Raw genomic sequence first — 22,884 nt, 5'->3', positions numbered from 1 at the left:
AAATTATAAAATATAATAATATAGGAAACAACAAAGAATGAAAAAACGAATCTCATGCAGAACTGAGAAACGAAATTAAACCATTATGATTAAGAAAATTATAAGTATTATACATTATAATCCTAGGACTACCATATTATGAGAATCTTTCTTCTGAGAATAGCAAATTAACAATAAAGGCAGTGGAAAGGTAACCTGTAAAAGTAAAAAGTAATTTCATAAAGCTGAAACAGTGAAAATCATGCTATAATGGGTATGTTCAAAGATAAAATCGAACTATACAGTGCTTCGTTATAATAAAACTACAAGTACTGACTACCAAATTGAAAAAAATTTCTGAGTAAGAGGAGTCTGGAACGAAGTATAGCTAAGAATCTGCAGTTGTGAGTGAAAAGCACTAAACCATTAGGTTAGAAATACCAATATCTGGGAATAGACATTACATATACTTATAATTACAATAAATAATGAACCACTTAGTAGTCTTGTTTAATATAATAAGACATTCATGTCATAATATTTTTTTTAAAATAATAATTCTGTACAAACTGAATCTACTATTTGGTCTGAGACTATACAAATGAAAATCAGGCTAATGAAGATAATATTTCAAGTATTCTTGTTGCAATGAAAACAAACTAAAATTGTAAACTAAAGCGGAAACGACTAAATTAATTTTAGTATCTTTAGTGATTAAAAAAAAAGAAGTTTATTGACAAATCTTTTATTACTTCTAATAGTTTATTACCATTTTCTAGGAAAATTATATATATTACATCAATCTTGGCTGCTCTCTAAGATGGTTCAGTAGACAATAGAAATCCTAGAAGAGCCACTACGAAACAATAATAGGTTTTGAATATTCTTAGTATGATGTTGAATCAAAAAGAGGAAACTAGTTATCAAGAACTATATGTAATAGACAATTCAGAGAATTTTAGGCAGATTGCGCTTTGAATTTATGTTTTTCGTTTTTTAAACTATCCATGAACTGTTATTTCTTTGATTTATAAGGTAGCTCAACTTTTAATTTAAGTATTGTACACGTTGTTTAGCCCGATAAAAAACTGACCCCGACACAGCCAAGCCAATTAATCTCCTAAATCCATTAAAACTGATACATCGATAAAACTGATACTCTTTTAAGTCGTGCTTTTACTTTAGGTTTTCAAAAAAATAGAAGCAATTTTGTTTTTCAACTTTTGTTTAAACGTCGTTTCCGGGAAATGTTTTTACAATACAATAATCTTGAAGAACTATTTAATATGTTATTAACAACAAGAAGCCATTTGTTAAGAAGATAAAATAAATCTGACAAAAAATTAGGAAGTGAAGAATAAAAGAAACCAGCGCTACAGCAAAATTAGGGTGTTTGGATTAAGTAAAAATAATAATGACTTGACAGCAACAGATTAAGTCAACAACTTCAGATAATGAGACAATATTTGTAGTATTGGTAAATAAATAGAAGCGCAATCAGTGTTATATATAAAAAAACAAATAAAACTAAACAGAATGTTACTCAAGCAAAAAACGATTTGAACGATTTTTAAACTGGGTTTGTTGTTTTTAATATAAAAGTCAAATAAGGGGTACCGTAACAGAAAGTCGACGTAGGCTGAGTCCAGAAAAGCTAAACTTTCTTGATCCTTGTTGATCTGGTGGCGCGGTAACCGTTACAGATGGTACATCCCAATTTCCAGTTGAGTTGTGTGTACCGCTTCCAAGGTCTAAGTGAAGTATGGAAAGTAATGGACTGGAAATAGTATTCTTCTTGATATCCATCTTTGTTATTTTGCTTCTAAACTCAATCCACTTTTGTAGTATACTATGGTGATCGAGCTTCGTTGATGACCAACCAATTTCTTGGAGTAATCACTAAGCGAGCCAGATTTGTGGCCGCCACAGCCTGAACAATATAAATTGATCTCTAACCGGTATAATTTAATATAATAAAAAATAATGTACTAAAAAAAAATAATAGTAATAAGAATAATAAATTATATAAATATAAATAAAAAGCAAACACTGATTACTTGTTCTTTAGTCATAATTTCAAATACAATTACATGCAAAACAAGATATCTTCAAACAACATTCTGAAGATGGTGTTCTGTAGAAAATTTCATTCATTTAACCATTAGTGTAATCATTAAATATTATTATTACTATTATTATAGTTTTTATTTAAGCCAATCGTTCATGAATACCCACATTAATTCTGAATTAAAATTATTCCTGGAAGATACATGTGACCCTTTACTTCTCAAGTTGCCAGTGCTTACAAGATTAATAATAGTCGAAATGAAAATGTTGCTTAAAAAAAAAAATAGGGAAGAAAATGAAAAGTCAAATTTTTGAATAAATAGAGGGAGAAAGAAAAAATAAAAATAAACTTATCCTTTTCTGAAGAAGGCTAATAGTGTAACTACTATCTTCAGTAGTTAAAAAGTATTTACTTTTAGAGTAACTAATATCTGCAAACGATTTTGCGATATTTTAGAGCCTCCATTAAAAGAAAAACGATAATACGGATGACTATAAGAGTTGGTACAATAAAATAGAGATAAATTTGAGCAGAATTTACTCTCGTATTATTGGGAATTCAGTTAGTAATAAATCAAAATCGTATTCTTTCAAAATTTAACAATTGGGAGTGTTTTTTGATTACTTTTATTAAATATGACATCTATTTTGTTTTTTTATAATTTTAAAAATGATACATTTTTTACTAAAAGAAGTTTTAGAAGGATTCTGGCAGAGCTGGAACCTTTAAGTTATCCTAACGCTGTTTTAAAATGATTTTACAACTAAAGTAATAAAAGGAATTAAATGTGCTAAAAAATGTTCATGTTTGAAACAAGATATAAACAATAATCAGGGGGAAGAGAAATTACTATCAATTTCAGCCTTTTTTTTTTTAATTTTTTCAAAATTGTTCACTCAGAGACTAGGCCACCACTTTCAGAGCTTATGTTTATTATTAAGGTTGCAAATTAGTTTTGGTTAACCAATAGAATTGTGATGAGTTACTAGTTTTCGATTATTTATCACAATTGCGTGACCCATCTACTAATTGGTTTGTATTCTATTTAAACTTTTGGTTGTAACACCTTTCAGTTGGAACACTTCATTTAAACCAATTCTAGGTCTGGATTATTAGTAAATAGCTTTGTTCTTCGACAGCTCTGTTTAACCACAAATCATTTTGAAGTTGGTTAGGTTCTGATGGAATAGCCAACAATGAATCAATAAATGGGTTTAAATTCTGATGAAACATCAATCTATCAATTATGTTCCACACAATCATAAACCACTCAGAGGTTCAGGCGGAACAGACCTAATTTAAACTATACTTTACACATATTATTACATGGTAGTTGCTTTAAAAACTGTATGTTATCTTTAATGGTTAACTATTGATTGTTTCTATGTTTGTAGACTTTTAGGTATTGATAAGTATATTAAATATATAGGAATACCCAAACAACCACAAATGTATATTCAGAAATAAAAGCAACAATTTATCTTTGAGGTTAACAAAACAGTTTTAAAAGCACTATCTCATAGTGAAAAATGGTAACGTATCTTTTAAATTATTTAATTAAAACAAATGGGCAACATTAATTATTCAACATAAGCCCGAAAAATACCCTTATACAAACAAGTTTATGTGAAACGTATGCTTCTGTCAAAGTCATCTAGCTCTAACTGAGAGCTAGAATCTCAAAATGACTAAGTATTGGTCATATTAAAAATAGTTTACTGATTAAAGTAAAAAGAAAATAAACATCAGCAGAATGAAACTGCTTACTTTTTGCCTGAACCAAGAAAAATAATGTTGAAAATTACAGAATTAATTATAAAAACCAAACAATAATTGATATTAGTTTGATTATATATTAAAAATAATAAAAACTATTGGAACAAAAGAATAAAGACAGAATCATAGTATTGCATAAATACCTTGATAAATAGAATACGACTTTCTGTAGGCATACTTATTTTAACACTAGTTATGCACAGGGAACATATGAACGCACTGAAAACTGTCGTTATTTTATCTATATAGAAAACTAACTACACAAAAGATAACATACTATTGTAAATCATTATGAATGGAGAGAAATTACATAAAATTAATCCCTAGAATTTTGTTTTGGGCCAATGAGAAGACAAATCAGGTAGCTGAATAATGACAAATATTTGCTATAAAACTAACTAAATAACAATAATAATACAAGATTAGAAAATATATTAAAGAACTAGTACACAAGTCAGCTAAGAATGGTCAACTGTAAGCCTTCTCTAAAGCTATTATTAACATAATCAATATGAAGAGTTTTATCTTAAAAATGACCGCCACGTTGTGAGCAAGCACTTCTTACTAATTCAGTTATGATTACTTGGTTTCCAAGGAAGCCTTTCTATCAGATAATATATTAAAACTATATTTCAAAAGACTACTATAAAATAAGAGAAATTCTTTAATTAATCTTGTTGTGCTTATGTTATCCTTACAAAACGTTACAAACTATATTTTGTTCTACTATTTGGTTTGGTATTCTCATATCATTTATTCCCCCGATATAAGAAACTAGAAAATTCTTCTACATATAATTCTAATAGGCAATCAGTTTTTTTTTTAAAAACACTAACTCTTTATTGATCGAATATTTCGGAAAATTAAAAAAATAAATTCTTCAAGAAATAAGATACACACCTTGTCAAGGGAAGACTTCAAACACTGAATTGGGATACACATTTAATTAATCTCTAATACTATCAAGTATTGGTAAAACAATATAAAATACTGGAATAGTGCTGAGTAACAAACATATTGACCAGAATTTGGTATTTTGAAATGCAATTTTTTTTTTGTGCATTTAAGATCTTTATGGTGATTTATTTGATATTTCTTACAAATGATGGAGCAAGATAATTAAAGTAAAAAATAAATTAACTCCAAGATACCCTATTAAATATTCAATTAAAAAATAAAAAGTATAGTTCGCAGAAAGTTTTTGTCTTTCTAAAAATAACTTTTTAAGAAATTTGTAAATAAAATTTATCGAATATCAGTAGCAAATTAAAAAAAAAAAAAATTCTCTTTTTACTTCAGTTAAAGACTATCAAATATTTTTTGATATTTCCTTTTAAAATAACCTTATTTTAAACCAAAGAACAATGGTTAAAAAAATCTGGTAGACAGCCAACAAACCGGTCAACATTTTAGGTACGGCTAGCCAGCTTCAATAATCGAATAAATAGAAAACAAATTGATGCGAAATAAACTCTTCTGTTTCTTAATAACTTTTTGTTTTTTATCTTATTTTTGCAAATTCAGATTTTTTTTTTCTTCTTTTATCATTGCCTTTCAGGGTTATTAAACAAGGCAATGTATTAAACAATCAAATGTGGAAAATCTCTTGGAAAAAAAGAAAGAAAAATTATTCAAATTTTTAGTGAAAGATTAAGAGACAATAAATTGTATTGAAATTTAAGTGAACAAATAAGAATTTTGAATTATGCTTTAAATTAGTTCAAAATATTAATTTATTTAACTGATATGATTCCCCTCTCAATAATAGTAATAATAAAAACTTAAATTAATCTGTAATTTTAATTTAAGAAAAAAGTTTTGTTATAAAGATTTATTTATAATTTAAGCCAGTATTTCTCAAAGTGGGCGATAACGTCCCCTTGTGGGCGCTGAAGATCTACAGGGAGGCGGTAAAGGGGCCAGAGAAAATTGGGGGTGTTGAAGCGGTTTAAGGGGGCGATGACTGATTTGTGTAACTTGGTTTTAGTGCTGTGGCAACGCTGCTAACTAGAAAGAGAAATCGTTTGCATATTATCGAACGCGGTGACTTACGACGGTTTTTGATTAAATTCGAGCCTGATGTTAACAAACTTGTTAAAAATCATCAGGTTCATCTTTCACATTAGTTTTAAAAATTTAAATTAAAATGTTTGTTTTAATTTGAAAAACATTTTTCTAAATATTATTTATTAAGCGCGTTTGATTGCCCTTATTAGAACAGTCTCATTTGAAATGTAAGTTTCAACTCAGAAGCAGGATAAGACTCCTGGATAAGATGTGGTAAAGTTTTAAGGGGCGCTAGAAAATAATTGATTCTCAAAGTGGGCGCTAGACGAAATAAGTTTGATAACCTCTGATTTAAGTTATAATTTTTATTAATTTCCATTGACTTTTATTACTTTTTATTACAGTAGATAAAGTAACTATTGCAATCGTGTACATTTTTGGTTTCCAGTATTCATGTAAATATCACGTTTTGAGACTACGTTTATAGCGCATATTGAATGTAAGTTATAAGAGTTTTTAAAAATGGCAGTAACGATTTACACATTGTAATCATGTTGGCCATGTAACTAGTATTAAACAACATTTTTCCAGGAAGATTCCATGAGTCATGGACTGACACACCTTTTAAAATACAATTACATTATAATATCCAATCTTATGACTTATTTATTGTAAAGGAGGGTTAAATCCATTGATAATATGCTGGGTTCAAAGAAAATTTCACAACCAAGTACTGAATTTGGATTTTTCACAATTTTGGGATTTTCTCAAAAATGGCTCATTGTTTTTTCACTGAAATTCGCAAAAAGATAACATAAAAGTCGATTAAAAACTTTATTTACATCGCTTTTCTGAGAAAATGTATTTTAAAGGCATTTTGGGGTAGATTTAACCTTCTTTGAGGTGTAGTTCTGCAACTTAGATGTTAGAAAGAATTGAAAAATTTCTCAACTTTTCAGTTTGAAAAATTGTTTGTTAAAATCTAGAAAATTATAGTAAGAAAAAGTCATGTGAGTGTCCTCACTACATTTTTTATTTTGGTACCTTGTTAACCTGAACAGAACCTCTCCGAAGAAAGTTGTAATAATTAAACATGCTTCCATAACTTAACACAGGTCTGAAGCTTGAATTTAATGGTACAGTTTCCATGGTATCCGTTGAAGTTGTACTAGCTGAATCACTTTTTGAATTGGCCATTGTCTTGAGGCGCATTAAGAAAAAAAACTAGCGAAACACTTACTAAGATCTGTATAACTAACACTATTTAACAGAAAAAAGACATTAAGGCAATAACAGAATTTAACTAATTAACACATTTTTTAAAATCTCAATAAATGTATTGTAAAAGACAATAACTACTCGAAGTCATTGAATTAACTGAGCTGAAAAATAATAATAAATCACTACTACAGTCCCTACACTTTGATTTCTTATCTGTTATATAAACTGAATCGATTTGATGATTTCGATTAATAATTTCACATAAAAAAAAAGACAAAACTGACGATAGTAAATTCTCTGACAATAATTACATATAGTGATGAATGGCCGATAACAGATTTTTTTGTTAATCATATAGAAAAATAAGAAGAAATATTTTCTTTTCACTTTTTTTTGGCTGCTTATAAGAAAAAATACTGCGAGCTTAGAAAATTTTATTGGGCAATTTTATGAGGTTCTGTGAGAACGAGAGAAAAAAATTTACAGTGTGATTTTTGGGGGGCCAAAAGACAACTTAAAAACAAAAATATTTGCGTTCTTTGTTATTCACATTGGGGTCAATTGTTCAATATTTTTTTAAAAGCAACTCTAAACAATTCCCTCTTAAATAACTTAACCTATTTTTCTTAAACTTCGCATGATAATCCTAAATGATTCAGTATTTAGAAAAAATATCTCCAGACAAATTGGTTAAATTAAACTACGAAAGAAAATTGGTAGAAAAATGATGAAAATAAAAAGACTCAAAGAAACCATCAATGAAGGTTAAACTGGGTCAATAAATTAATTTCTGGTTGACAGACTTGTCCAAAAGCGATAACAATATCAAAATAAAATATCAAGTTTATGCTTTCGATTAATTTTCAAGTTTCGAGACATTCTGCTAAAACATTTGCCCTCTGACCATGCGCAAAAATGTTTTTTACGTGTTCATGGTAGCCCAAAACAAAGTAGTATTACAAGGAAGAAATTCAATATAGAAGAAAGATTATAATACTTTTCTCTGCCTAAAAGTAATAGAAAGAAAGAAGTGTTGTCTATAGCAAACTCTACTTAAACGAACTAAAATCTTATTTTGGAACTTGAATCTGTCGTAAATATTTATTTACTAACAAAATATATTAAGTAAATATTTTTGTATCATCACTGTGACAAAACGATTGTACTGTATAAAATTAAGCAGAAACATATTGTTCTCAATAATAACCAACCTTGTAATCCTTATAGTATATGTAATAATACAACAAAGTTTATTTATATCATTAAGCCGTTGATAAAAAAAAAAATATTTAATCTGACCTTCACAGGTCGTAAAGTCAAAAATAAAGTTATTATTATTAAAGAAAATTATGTTTAAATTCTCTAAGTTTAGCTTACAACAGAAGAATACATAATTTTGAATTCTCTTGATTACAAAAAAAATATGAAGGGGACATTCTTACTAAATTTCCTTTCAATTAGAATACTCTATGAGCAAAAAAAAAATTTCCCTTAACTATAAACTGATTCTATTATTCCAACATATCCTGAACCCTAGCAAATATGGAGGACCTCATGGGTCTAATAAATGAATGGTGCTCACAATGGCGAATAAAATAATCACAAAATTGGATTTTACAGATAAACAACCAGGGCATTTCTGACTTCCAACTGTTATGTGGAATAATACCTGAAAAGTAGATTTGGAAACACAACGCGCGCACAAGAACTTAAGAGAAGGTACAGTCACTGAGACAACTTTGGGCTGAACAAAATAAATACAAAAAACGATCTTCAACCGTTATTCTATCGGACGGTTTTAATACACTTACAAACTATAAATTTACAAATCACTTCTAAGACAGATGTGGAATACCACCAAACGGCCAAAGTCCAGAGAATACAGTCATGCTAATAAATAGTTACCTGGTGAATCGTCAATATTCCTTTCAACGAATCTAATTTTCTACTATTCAAATATTATTCACTTCTACACTAAACTAACATCATCACAATCCTGTAGCTCAAACCCTATCCTCTACTTTTTATCCCGACATCCCTCCAACGTCACTTAAAACGGCGACAGCTGCATGAATTTCTGAACTGGTCAATTCAGATTCTAACATCTGGAGAGGATCAGTGATGGCTGGCGATCAGGCGATGTTGTAAATTCTTTATACAACTACATCATTGCAAGAACTGTACATAATACCGAGAACGCACTTAATAGGTAAGCAAAACATTGTAGAATCAAGAATATTTATACAATTGTTGGATAAAATGTCGCAGAGCTAGTGGGAATAAAAGTAGGTCCATCTAGAAACAAATAATATATGACCCAAGAGGCTACTCAGTAACAGTCAGAAGTAGATATTAAAAATAATCACAAATAGAAGCTGAATTTGTATAGTTTTTACTTAAATTGCAGAACATAAAATGTCAAAAAGAGTTTATACTACCATTCTGTTTGTATTTAGAAGAAAAACAAGATTTGGAGATGATTATATTTTGACACAACATATGCAGAAAGAAAGCAAGTAAGCAAATTAGAAAAAAAATTAAAAGTAATAAGTAAGTGTTACAACCAACCTCGGCAAGTTTGTAAATTAAATCTATAGATTTCCACTGTTTTTTCTTACTAACAAATCCCCGAGGAATGTCCAAGCTCATTATAAATTATAACGTTTTGAAACACGATACAAAGTAGATATGAAAATTGTTTCTTTATAAATTACTTTATATACGTATGTTTGAACAATGATAAATAATATTAATTAATCATTAAAAAAAACATTCATTAATTTGTCATCTAAAAGATGTAAATTACTATTTATATAATGAAGTAAAACTAAACCTTTCCAATTTTGAACTAATTAAAACAATAAAATGTCAGGTCAAGGGCTAAAAGCACAGAAAACAATTCTAAACGCTTTTTTTTTTTTAAGCAAGTACATTGCAACTTTAGAGCTAATTGATTGTTGTAGCATTTCTATTCATTTATCTTAATGATTAAAAAATTATCGCCTAAGATATCTAATTATCTAAGAACAGTTTGTTTTTGGAATATAGTTTTAAGAAAACTTTAAATAATATTTTATTGTCCTCAATAAAAGAATGTGTAATATTAAACAATATATAACAATTTATGCACATGCTCTCTAAATTATCACTGTGCCCACAAAATTTTCAAAATCCTCAGCCTTTCACAGGAGAATTATAAAATTTAGCAAAACTAACTGCATTATCTATGAGAAAATTTTGTACAGATTTTTTTAAATTTAAGTTTTAATCCAATCTAACAAAAAGGTGAAAAAAATTCAACGATAATCATCCTGAAAAAGCACTTAGCAGTTCATAACTAGCCAAAATTATTAACAAACTATGGTCACAATCTTCGCAGGACTACTGAAAATTATTGATTAATTGCTTAGGCAATTAAGTTACACAAATAGATAGAGCCATGCTGGAGATGTTATGAAAGTTACTCGCTAATTATATTTACGGAGCGCGAGGACGGGGAAAATTTTTTAAAATTGAATTTGGCATTTGAGTTGGGGCCGTTTAGTAGGTTTGGCAATTCTAACTGGTTCATTTAAAAATATATGCACCTTATTTACTAAATGTACATAAGAGAAAAAACTTCCTTATTCTCATCAATATACCCTATCCTCCGTAAATCGAAAACTATAAATATATATGTATATTCATATATTTTAATACAGAGTCGTATCGCCCAATCATGACAGTTTTTTCCGACAACCTTTAAGGTGACCTAATGCCCGAAAAATCCTCCAAGCTGACAAAGCGGAAAATGAAGGTAAACATATATTCTGCTATACACTTAGTGCTATAAGAGTAAATAAATACACTTAAGATATCCCTCATTACATTTATTTGATTTGCGCGCGTTTTATTACCAATTACTCATTTTAGTAAATTTATATTCAACTTCGATTTTAAATATATATAAAAAATAAAAAAGCGTAAAACATAAATAGAAAATATGCTTCACCTCTTAATCTAATTTATATTGTATTTGAACTCTTTTAAACACTTTTTTCTTCCATTTCTTACATCTAATCAATGATTTTATGATGATAATGTTCAGCAATTTCTAAATTTTTTCTCACAGCTAAAACCACTGTAAACGATAGAAGTTATTCATTTATAAGAATCCCTCACTTGAAATAAAGACTATTCTTGTAAAGCAAATATAATTTATAAATAAACTAAAAAGCAGAAAGTTAAGCTGATACGAAATCAAATTTCAAAAAATAAGTAAAAATAATGAGTTAATTACAAAAAATCTTAAAAAGAATAAATTCTACAACTCCAAACAAATGCAAAACCGTAAAGTGCACAAGGACATTCACTTCATTATTCGTAAATAATGTAACAAAACACTAAATAGAAAATAATTCAAAAATTAATTATAATTTTGAGATATAATTAATAATAAAATTAGCCTAACAGGAGCACAAACTGAAACTTTGCCAACCAACTTTAAATTTCTTACCAAACTAAATGAATGAGCACAAACATTTGTTATAAATATAAAACTTAATAAAACAAACGGCATTGATTATTTAGAAACTAGTCATTAATTAATTAGGAAACCTTTTAAGGTAAGTAAGCAAAATCAAAATTATAAATCTAGTATGAAGGGCACAAATTTCAAACCAAAACTGGTCAAAAAAAACGTCTTCATTCAACAATGTAATCCATTGAAAAAAACTAGCAAAGATAGAGGGGAGTAATCGGGATCCAAGAGAGTAGGGAATAGGCAGACACAAAACAGAACAGCCACAATGTGGAAATAGAGATATAAACTGGCTTTGATCCAAAAAAACCGCCGCGTAAATATATATAATCTGCGACTATAGTAGTAAATTTTATTTGATACAGGATTCAATAAAAAAAGGCTAGTTCTTTCAGAAAGGATAATGTTATATCAAGGACTTGATATATTATAAATATAAATGCTAACAATCCATGTTTATTTCAAATAATAACTAGGATGTAAGAGGATCTGTTAGGGTTATTGCAAAGTAGATTCCTCTCCCAAGACTAATAATGTTGTAAAATGAACAGAAGAGGAATGGAAACAAAGAAGGAACATTAAGAAATAATCTTGTGTATAATTCTTTTCTTCTTTTTAATAAAACAAGTTTGCCGAAATGCAAATATTTTTGTTTTTGTTTTTTAACAACCTACATATCACGCGCTATAACACTAACATAACATTTCACAATTTCTCTAGTTTCACTCCAAGAGTAACTTCGGCAGTTAAAATTATTTGGCGCACAATGAAGTATTTATTCCCTGCGTTAACTCTGCCAACAATTTGGGTCATTACCAATTCGCTATCTTGAAACACATTCAAGAGATTACAAACTACAGAATTTAAAAGATATGTCGACCAAGCAAAATATAATAAGAAAGTGTTATTATAAAGAAAGACTAATACTAGCAAGATGATTATTTCAACCCTTATTGCTGATTCATTTAGACGACTGTTTGGAGTGCAATGAACTAAGTATACCTCAGAATAATAAACTAGCTGAATCAAATAAAATCCAGATACCTGTATCCGTTTTATTTTATATAGGAAAGATGAACGTTACTCCTAATAATTTATTATCACATCAATGAGTAAATAGAGAAAATAAATTAAATATTTTTTGCATTATTATGTTCTATTCTCTGAATATCAGTGCCCCCTTGAACCTTGCCAAGTTACTTGTTTACAAGTCTAAACTTAAAATGCGACTAACGGCTGAATTAGAGAATCAGTAATTCCTTTCAACCACCTATTAAAACGCTTTCACAAGGAAGACTATAGATTCTGAAACTCTCTTCTGGGAAAATAAGAGTTTCTAAAAATTAAGCTGTTAAAAAAATTACCTGAGCAATTGGTAACATTTTTTTCCAAATAATTGAGTGCCTACAAAAATTTTTGTTTTTTAAAAAATGTATTTTTAGTTCAGTTTATTCATTTTATATTGTGAAATAGGTTCAGCGTTTTTTCATAATGTATTTTATAAGCTGTCCCCTTGAGAATCTACTCTCAATCATTAATAAAACTTCTTTATCTCGTGACTCTTACTTCTTCTATATCAGGAAGTAAACCGAACAATTATTTTTGGACACCTCTAGCCAACCAATAAACATGGATTACCTGGCAATATCTACGTTTCTATATGTGAAGTTTATTTATTATGTATCTGACTTTCGAAGAGAGCTAATCAAGGAAAGAGATTAGCAACCTCTTGGAAACTTCGATGATTCCTTAAAAATTAATGCATCAAGGCCATCGCCGCAGCAATATAATATATTCGACCAAATTATACAGACCTTACTAATGCCTTCACAACATGTTAGTACAATTCTAAAAACGTCCATTCATTTTGGTTCTACACTGGATCTAGCTAATAGCCTTTAACCATAAGTTTGGTTAAATCAAGAGATATACTCGTATGGTCTGGTCTCTAATAGTGACCAGACAGAATGAGGGCAATTAGAATGACAAAGTATTTGAGGGTAAATATATAAGTCAATCCAAGCTATATTACAAGTGCATAAGAATTAATTTAGATAGCTATCAAGACTAGTCCTAATTTCTCTCTGAGAAGAGATTTACTTTTAAAAAAAGGTTGATTTTACTTACATGTTGTCAACGTAAATAACTTGAATAATCATTCAGTTCAATTATTAATTTTGCAATCGGCTTCTTTATTCCTGCATTGCTAACCATCATTGGCAAGAATAAGAGTAAAAAGTCTTAAAAAAGATCATGATTTTGAGAAATGCCCGGCAGAGTTAGTTTACCTAAATTTACCTAAGTTTTCAAACAGAGGCAAATGATTCCCAAAAATTTCAATGAATAAATGAAAAAAACATTAATTGACTAATTACGTCGGAATTCAAACAGAGGTTTCTACTAAAATAAACACACTTAAACATGAGAATAATAATTACAGAAAAGTAGTTGAAAAAATCTATTTTTCAAGATTAAAAAGTGTTCTTGAAAGTTGACAGAAACAGTAATGCGAAAGAAATATGCTAGTAAATAAAACTTACGTAACTTTTAGAAAACTTCATTTGTGTAAAAAATTCTAAGTAAAATATGCAAAAATTTCTGATAAAACTATACTAACGATACACCATTATAATGCTAAACTTTTTTTTTTTGTAATTTACATATTACTGACGAAGGATTAATACGAACTAGCCAACTATAATAGTAAGTCACTTATCGTACTGACCTTACTGATTGTATGCTAATAGGTATTAGAGAAGATATTCCATGATTAATGGAAATTGTAAGAAATACTAAGGAAAACACTGAAAGATAGCAACGATGTCATAAAAGACGAAATATTGGAAAATGAAACACAAATTTTCAAAGCAAAACTACGATAAACCCAAACTATATATGAGAAAAACCATAAATGTGATTTTAATTTTTCCATAATTTTTCTAACTTTTAAAAACCCTAATATTACAAGCAATAATATTTCAGTTTGTTGGCTAAAATTCTATAATAATCTGATTTATCATTAAAAGCCTATTTTCAAACCTCACATCATTTTCAAGTCAAACACAAATTAATTCTGTCAAAACTAAGGTAAATAACAGAACTATTCATCCTACTTCAAAAAGTTATCTTTTAAAGTAAAAATGAAAAATAAAATACTAGTGTTTTTTTCTTCTAAATATTAATGTTTAGTACTAGTCTTACTTTAACGATTTCTGATGGTTGTCAGCATTAATATTGCCCAGAAAGCTTTCATTCCAGTATCATCATTTCCAAATATTCTGGAAATAAACACAAGAAACCGTTTAAAGTAAAAAATTTTAAATTGGTTATAGTGACTACCTTAATTTCACAGCAAAATAAATTTAACTAATGAGAAGTATGTAATCTGTCACGATGTTTCTTATCAGTTGACCTTAATTAACAAGCAATTTATTTTTAAATTTTGCATACTTTTAATATGGCACTGTAATTTTTGCAGATAATTGTTATTTAGACATTTAAATAAAATGAAAGCATTTCTTTAAGAGATAACATAAAAGTTAGCGTACAAGAAGAAAACAGAGGAACACTGAAACAAACTTACTGATATTGAAACTACGTATGTCATCTACGTACACAAATTTAAAGTGTCATTAAACTCTTCATAGTAAATGTTACAGTACTAAATAATATTCTTCTAAACTATAAATTCAATACCGCCCATTTCCCTGCTTTCTGAGTTGTTCCGTCATAGAAATCATATGACACTACTTATCACTGGGGTTCAAGTTGAGAAATTCTATTTTGTCTGCGTGGAAACAAGACAGCTTGAATTCTAAACAAATAAAAAAAATGTTTAAAAGATAACATTAGTGGTTTATTGTTTACTGCTTAAATTTACTAATTTCAGAAGTAATCGATGATAAGCGATAGAACGATTCATCGAAAGTTCAGATTCTCTTTTATTCATTCAACCAAACTAAGAAGGTTATAGTTTACTTTCTGTAAGTGTATGCTACTGTTACACAGTACACACGCTTCAGTTCTTAGTTATAATTCTACTAAGCATAAGCAACCGAAGTGTCACACTTCCATTTTGGCTTCGCCTTTCAAAGGAGCATACAAGACCTATTAGTAGAATCTGTCCTAAATCATGTCTCTTGCCGATGAACTGTTAGCAGATCTTGAAGATGACAATGAGGAGATCATGCTTACTGAGGACCGTGTTCAAGCAGCGGAGGAGTATAAAATTGAAGCTGTTGAAGAAGGTCAGTGATTTATAGTTCTTCATGTGCTTGAACTGTCAATTACTTTATTGAAAAGTGTTTTAATTTCAGAAATGAAAGCAACAACTCTTGATCAACTTATAAAGGTATCCAATTCTGAAAGACTACAAATAGTAATGAAAGAAATGGAGGTTTATGTGAAAAATTCTGAGTCAGGTTTTCGAACTATAGCAGGGCCTGTTGAAGCTGATCCTGAATATAAGCTAATTGTGGAAGCTAATAATATTGCAGCAGAGATTGATAATGAAATTAGTAAGTTAATCAAATTTAACTCTTCCTCTGTTCATGACCAAGAAAGGACACCTATGTAATTTTCTGGTGATAAAAATGATAGGCCATGTATGTTTCAGTTGTTATACATCGCTTTGTAAGAGATAAGTATTGCAAAAGATTTCCTGAACTTGAATCGCTTGTGGTTGATCCCTTAGAATATCTTCAAACTGTAAAAGAAATCGGAAATGATTTGGCTCAAACTAAAACAAGTGAGGTTTTGCATCAGTTTTTAACGCAGGCTACAATTATGGTTGTTACAGTTACTGCATCAACTACTCAAGGGTGAGTATCTTTATAAATGTCATAGTATTACATTAATATAACAAAATTAATTATTTCTCTAAATATGTGCATTTCAATGATTTAGTGAGCTTTTGACTGACAAAGAACTTCAGGAAATACAGGAAGCTTGCACTATGGGTATCGACCTCAATTCCACAAAACTTCAGATTTACGAATATGTCGAGAGCAGGATGTCATTTATTGCACCTAACCTTTCAGCTATTATAGGTGCTTCAACTGCAGCTAAAATAATGGGTAAGTACCATATATCATTCCAATTAGCTAGCTTAGTCTTTCTTGTATGAAAAGGAGGGTGTACTTCACTCAGTTTCTTCATCACGTTCATCTAGTTATAATAAATAATCATATTTAATAAAGTGTACATACCGATTAGTGCAAAATGTCCCGAATAGAACAGAAATAAAGAAATTACAAAAGTTGCTAAAGCTTTATGAAGTGCAAACTTGACTATGCATTAATTGTATGACACAGTCCTTGTAATAACTGCCTTTCCAACCCAAGTTACTAAGGCCGCATGTGGGTGTTTCTGGAAACGGTCGCTAGCCTTCAAAACTAGGGCTATATTACCTCGCGTGATGCAGGATTCCTGACAACACCCAAGAGGCCTCTCCACATCAGCCCAAATTTAGGAAGTATGCATGCTAGTCTGGAGTCCTAATCCTAATATAGTTGCCTAATGGGTCTTTGTGCATCACTACAATCACGGAAATGAAGGGAGATGCTTGGGCATGGGAGGAAGCAGCTACTTCCCACCTTTATGTTGACAGTAGTAATTGTATTTTTAATCATTAACTTGTAATTTTTTTCCTGATATTTAAATGAACAAATATTTTCTGGTAAGAAGTGTTAACTTCTTCCGGCAAACTTTGAATTTAATAATTGATACTTGTAGCGGATTTCGAACATGTAGGGAAATCAGAAGGGTAGAAATGTGTATTTTGAAATCTAAGTCAAAGCTAGGAAATTTTGAAGTCGTCTCCACAAATTAACTACTTCTAAAGGGCTAAAAATAATTTTTCAATTGGCGTTTCAAAAATTTCAGTTCGTGTTTTTAATTACACTACTTATCAGAAAATTGTTTTACAAATTCTTTTTAAACTCTGGTCCTTTATTCCTTAACCCAATCCTTAGTTTTGGAACCTTAATGTATTTTATGAAGTCTTACAAGTACACAATTTTTCAGGTGTAGCAGGTGGTTTGACCAATCTTAGTAAGATGCCAGCATGTAATGTCCAGTTGCTAGGAAGCCAAAAAAAGATGCTTGGTGGCTTTTCTCAAGTGTCTACATTACCTCATACTGGTTTTATATATCATTCACAATTTGTTCAGGATGCTCCTCCTGTAAATTTTTTTGTTATGCTTAATTGCTAATTATTATTAATTTTTATTATTTACAAGAAGTTGTGTAATTCTTACCATACAGGACTTACGTAGGAAAGCTGCAAGATTGATTGCAACGAAGTGTACTTTAGCAGCAAGAGTAGACGCTTGTCATGAAGCTAAAGCTGGAAATATAGGTCTGACACTTCGCCAAGAAATAGAGAAGAAATTGGATAAACTTATGGTTTGTATTGTTCTTAACATTCAGGACGTTCTATAGCGAACCAAAAAAAAAAAAAAATAATTTGGTACTTTAGGGAAGTCATTCGAAGTAAAAAGTGTTGTAAGAACGTAGTATCTCATTTCGATCAATTGCAGAACTACAACAAATACAATTTTTTACATTTATCTCTATTTAGCAATGAAAAACAAAATCAAATTTGAGCAATTGTTATTTAAAAACAACTGTTATTATAAAACAAAACACTGTCATCTATAAATATTTAGCATTAGTGGAGAATTTAGAGGAAAATGAAGTGCTTTAGTACATTTAACAAGCTGATATTTTTTTTATTTATGTTTTCTGCAATGATTATGCTCTTCATATATCAAGAAAATACCAACGAAGAATTCCAAACAGGCGTTGACCTTTCCAGCGGGTATTCGGTCGTACTTTCTAAAGGCTTTAAGCTGCTTTATGGCCGAAATCATTGGGAAGACAATGTTGGCAGTGAAGAAATGGTAATTAACTCAGTTTTGGACAATTACTAGAAAAACACTGCAAAACGCGTAATAACTTTTAACAGTTGATGTCGATTCTGTTTTGCTTCCATCGATGAGTACATAAATATAAATTCTAATTCTGATGTGTCTTAGTCTGCAATTGTTTGAAATAAGAGCTATGGTCATTAAATATTTTTTTTTTACTTAGAATGACTTCCATTAACAGCTTCCAAAGTTTTTTATATTCATTACAGAACAGTCGTTATTAGATCTTGTTTGATGTAATGTAAAGTACGAAATTGTTACACTTGAAGCTAAAATTTATTATAATTACAATTTACAAGTTGTAGATGAAATTAGTTTTCAAGTTAAAATTGTATTTTTTGGAAATAGGAACCGCCTCCTGTAAAATTCGTCAAACCTTTGCCAAAACCAATTGATCCTGCTAGGAAAAAAAGAGGTGGTAAACGTGTAAGAAAAATGAAGGAGAGATATGCCATGACTGAGCTTAGAAAGCAGGCAAATCGTCTCAATTTTGCTGAGGTAATGAAATGAATTTAATTTTGCTGCATAGATTTTAAAGTTTCATAAATCAGTTAACATTACTAAACTCCTTCAGTAATTACGATATTTTAGTCTGTTGTTGGGTTTTATATTCTAAATGAAAAAGTCGGATCGGTACCAACAGGCTGCCGATCATTCTTGTTAGAATTTGCATTCAATGAAATAGATATGTGGCTAATGGTAAGGTGGAAAGACTTCCGGTTAGTTCTTATTATTGAGAGGTAGTTCGTTTCTCAAGATCTAGCATTTAAGTGTAGAGCACCCAGCCCTCGGGAAGTATAAATATTTGAGTAATTGTTATTTAAAAACAACTGTTATTGTAAAACAAAGCACTACCAACTATAAATATTTAGCATTAGTGGAGAATCTAGAGGAAAATGGAGTGATTTTTTAAATTTAAAATTAATTAAAAAATTCAAGTGAAAATTAAACATCAGGTCTAAATTTCTTGGAAAATGAATAGATATGTATGATTTGTTGAGGTCTGAGGCTAAGACGATCTTATTAATGTATCCCGTTTGATTAGACCATTGTGACCATTAGAGGGTAATGTACATAATTGAAATTTAGTAGGACGTTTCAACACTTATTGGTGTTCTAAGTTTTCTACATTAAGTGAAATTTATTACCTAAGAACCGTGTCGAACGGAATGGCCTCATTGTTTTCTGACACTTTGTTTCAATATGTTTGGATTTTTTTCACTTTACAGATAGAAGATGATGCTTACCAAGAAGATCTTGGTTATACAAGAGGAACAATAGGTAAGACTGGTACTGGACGCATCAGAATGGCCCAAGTTGACGAAAAAACAAAAGTAAGGATAAGCAAAACGCTTCAAAGAAATCTGCAAAAGCAACAGAATTGGGGCGGCAGTAGTACAATCAAGAAACAAGTATCTGGCACAGCTTCTAGCGTTGCTTTTACTCCTCTTCAAGTAATTATTTTATTTATTTACTTTTATAACTCGCTGCTAATAATGTCGGCAACTTTTATGTAGCTATAAACGTTGAGTAATTGTAATAAAAACAATCATAATTTTTTATTTTGAGGCCTTAGCTATGTTGACTACAAGACATAATGTCGTACTCATCAAGGGAATTATTTTTAATGATTTTTTTGACAAGCATAAAACAATTTCACTTTTTGGATGAAAATTACAGAATTTTAAGTTCTTATGATTGTTTTATCTATAAATTTTCTTTCATCAAAATCTTTATGATAAAATTTAGTATCAGGGCCAGCAAAGAATTGAGCAAATTAAAATAAATAATAATTGTACAGCAAGTATGTTTCGTTTTCAGAAAACGAGACTATTCGGAATCATCAGTTGCTCCTTCCGAAAATATTTTTCATCCCCTTGTAGTTTGTATTTCCGCCTTTATCATTTTACTTTTGCTCGTAAAGAATGTCTTCCTGATTTGATCGAAAACCGTCTCCAAGCTACGTGGCAAAAATTTAAAAAAACATTGAAAAATGTGAATTCTCTTTTTTATTTTCTCTTAATACTAGAAAACAGTATATTACGATCGTAAAGAAGTTAAATTTTTAGTTTTCATTCGAATTATCCGTTTTAAGGTTTCCTGAGTGAGGAAATTGTAAATTTGTTTTTAAACACGTCATTTTTGTTGAATAAGTTTAATGGCATATAAGCCCTAATATTGTTAATGAATAATTCACGAATAATATTTTATAATGATTATTAAATTATAATACTTTTACGTTTTTTTTTGGATGTGCTTGAGTGTGATGGTGTTCTCTATTTTTTTACCGAATACACATTTCATTCATGCGTTGCGTCCGTAAATTGAAAACAAATGCAAGGTGACATTTGAAATTTTTTAAAGATCAATTGTCGGTCTATTAAATACGTTAAAAAATATTAATTAGCATTTATTATTTCAATTGACCTTTGAAAATGTAAATCAAGAAGCTTGAACATATATTTTAATATCTCTGAATTAAATGGGCTTAATCACATTTTCAATATTTTAATTAATGTTAGCATTTTAAAATTTTCAATTATTATGGTTTTTTTTTTTATAGGGATTGGAAATCGTAAATCCTCAGGCAGCAGAAAAGAATGTGTCGGAAAGTAACAAATATTTCTCGAATACTGCAGGTTTTGTTAAAATACAAAAAACTTAGGTGAACTTATTTTACTAAAGATTGTGGTATTGGAATTTTGTTTTTCTTATTTATAATTTTCAAGAAAGTGATTTTTTAAATGTTTCGATGTATTGCATTCCTCTTGCAAATATTGTAACGTGTAATTATTGTAAATATAGTAATATAAAGAAAATACCTTTGTAATTAACTAAATTTTTTTAAGAAGTAAAGTTTAACTTTTAGTCAACCTTTTATAATCGTTCTATAGGAAGCTTCAAGATCGGGGACATGTTAAGAAATTAAATGGCTTGCCCTGCTCTGCTGCTTCGGTAAGACAGCCAGCACGACTCAAAAGGATACCTCTACTTTTCTAGCAAACGACGGTACCAAACCTTTCCTCAACTCACAAGGCCTGGGATTCCAAGGATTTGCGATTCCATACTCCAGATCGCAAACTGCGATTCCAGTTTGTTCAATGAAAGGCATGTAGGGCTAAGTCTTAAGCGGTCCCTAGTGCCTCAATACAGCTTAGAAATCGTAATGGAATAGCTTTCTGCTCAACCCCAAAGGAATATAAAATATATTTACTGAATATATTATTCAACTCCATGTATCAGTTTGAATTTACAACACTACTTCGGTTGAGGTTTGAGGTTTGCCTCTTGTGGATAGTGTAGAAGAAACATGAGGGACCCCTTAAGATCTAAAGACTTTGTAAGAATTGTCCTGGTTTACCTATTTATAGAATTAGTGTATTTCGAGCCCGAATCTTCAAGGAATCGTCTGTTCTTTAGCAACCGTCGAAAGATCAACTGTGGCGAAAACATTATTCAAAATCATACGAATTTAAAGTCAAGTAATGTTTATTTTTCAAGCGGCAATCAGGAATCTTGACGAGGTTGTACTTTATTGTAAATTTCTCTTATTATATTATTAAACAAATTCAAAGGCCTTCATCAGGAATCATTTTGGTTGCTATGTTTTTCGCCCGATATTGGAATATTTGGGAATGGAGTTGGAGGAAAAGTCCATCAGTATCAGAGAGTGGTTATCTTGGATACTGGTTCTCTTGTTCCAAGAATTTCCTTGAGAGCCTGGTCCCTTCCTTTAAGAACTCCTGGGAGAGAGGTTTTATCATATGGCAGATAACAGGATGAGAATGTTTAGAGCTTTTACAAATTACGGAAACATACGAAATCAAAACATTAAAAGAAAAGAGGTTAACAAAAGAGTTTAAACAGAAGCTTAAATGAATAATTTTATTATCAGTTGGTAAAACAGTCAAAATGATTTAGATCTTGGTAGTCTAGAATTCATGCATTGTATGCCACACACTGAAGAACTCTTAAGAAGTGGCTGAATGATGGAGTTTCAAAAAAAAAAAAAAAATTTGTTAGAAGAAAGAAGTAAAACATCTTTATTTGTTGTGTAGTGTCTTTATATCAAATTTTATGGCATCATTAGGATGGAAATTTATAAAGTTCCGTTCTCTACACATTTCTTGATTTATACAAACTTGATTTTTTGCGGAAATCATGTAATGGAATCAATTCAAAATAAGTGATTGAAAACGTTAAGTATGAAAAAACGGCTTTTCTTCTTCTTTGAGCTTAAACTTTAGCAAAATTAATAAACTTATAAGGAGTAGTTGAAACGAATAGGTGGAATGATTATCAGAACATTTTCTAGAAATAAGTTATAGTGAAAGCCACTTAAAGATCGGCTATATTCGGAAAAAATCGCCAACAATCCAGTGCTG

At 29.8% G+C, this 22,884-nt stretch overlaps 2 protein-coding genes across 6 annotated transcripts in view; one reads left to right on the top strand and one right to left on the bottom strand.

Moving 5' to 3' along the window:
- Window positions 1-15,351, bottom strand: part of Arms (Ankyrin repeat-rich membrane spanning) — a 51,415-nt gene extending 36,064 nt beyond the window's left edge. Inside the window, exons 1-2 of one of the 5 annotated variants that reach the window (XM_074128672.1) lie at window positions 15,154-15,351; window positions 14,772-14,848 (exon numbers count right to left, since the gene is read on the bottom strand). Coding sequence is in view for 3 of the 5 variants with exons in the window: in XM_074128669.1 (XP_073984770.1) it covers window positions 1,597-1,785 (189 nt within the window). In the remaining 2 variants the exon portion in view is untranslated. Of the gene's footprint in view, window positions 1-1,596; window positions 1,864-3,966; window positions 4,127-6,874; window positions 7,238-14,771; window positions 14,849-15,153 lie in introns of those variants that run through there. The other 4 variants (XR_012458716.1, XM_074128670.1, XM_074128671.1 and 1 more) reach the window with 4 other exon arrangements.
- Window positions 15,352-15,526: 175 nt separating this feature from the next.
- Prp31 (pre-mRNA processing factor 31) lies at window positions 15,527-21,372 on the top strand. Its single transcript, XM_074128684.1, has 9 exons — window positions 15,527-15,817; window positions 15,887-16,087; window positions 16,186-16,390; window positions 16,476-16,645; window positions 17,595-17,752; window positions 17,835-17,975; window positions 18,848-18,997; window positions 19,729-19,953; window positions 21,063-21,372. The coding sequence occupies exons 1-9, from the start codon at window positions 15,703-15,705 to the stop codon at window positions 21,162-21,164; spliced, it is 1,467 nt and encodes a 488-aa protein (XP_073984785.1). The 5' UTR covers window positions 15,527-15,702; the 3' UTR covers window positions 21,165-21,372.
- The last annotated feature ends 1,512 nt before the right edge of the window (window positions 21,373-22,884 follow it).

The sequence above is a fragment of the Rhodnius prolixus genome, unplaced genomic scaffold, assembly GCF_049639745.1.
Source record: "Rhodnius prolixus isolate KJV_2025 unplaced genomic scaffold, Rpr scaffold_9, whole genome shotgun sequence".
NCBI classification, from domain to species: Eukaryota; Metazoa; Arthropoda; class Insecta; order Hemiptera; family Reduviidae; genus Rhodnius; species Rhodnius prolixus.
Note: the sequence above shows the minus strand (reverse complement) of the source record. Positions and strands in the feature narration are given on the sequence as shown.

Excerpts from the sequence above, each read along its gene's own strand:
- Prp31 (XM_074128684.1), top strand. The coding sequence starts at position 15,703 with ATGTCTCTTGCCGATGAACTGTTAGCAGATCTTGAAGATGACAATGAG. Across the intron at positions 17,976-18,847 it reads AGAAATTGGATAAACTTATG|GAACCGCCTCCTGTAAAATT; the intron begins GTTTGTATTGTT and ends TTTTGGAAATAG. Across the intron at positions 18,998-19,728 it reads ATCGTCTCAATTTTGCTGAG|ATAGAAGATGATGCTTACCA; the intron begins GTAATGAAATGA and ends TTCACTTTACAG.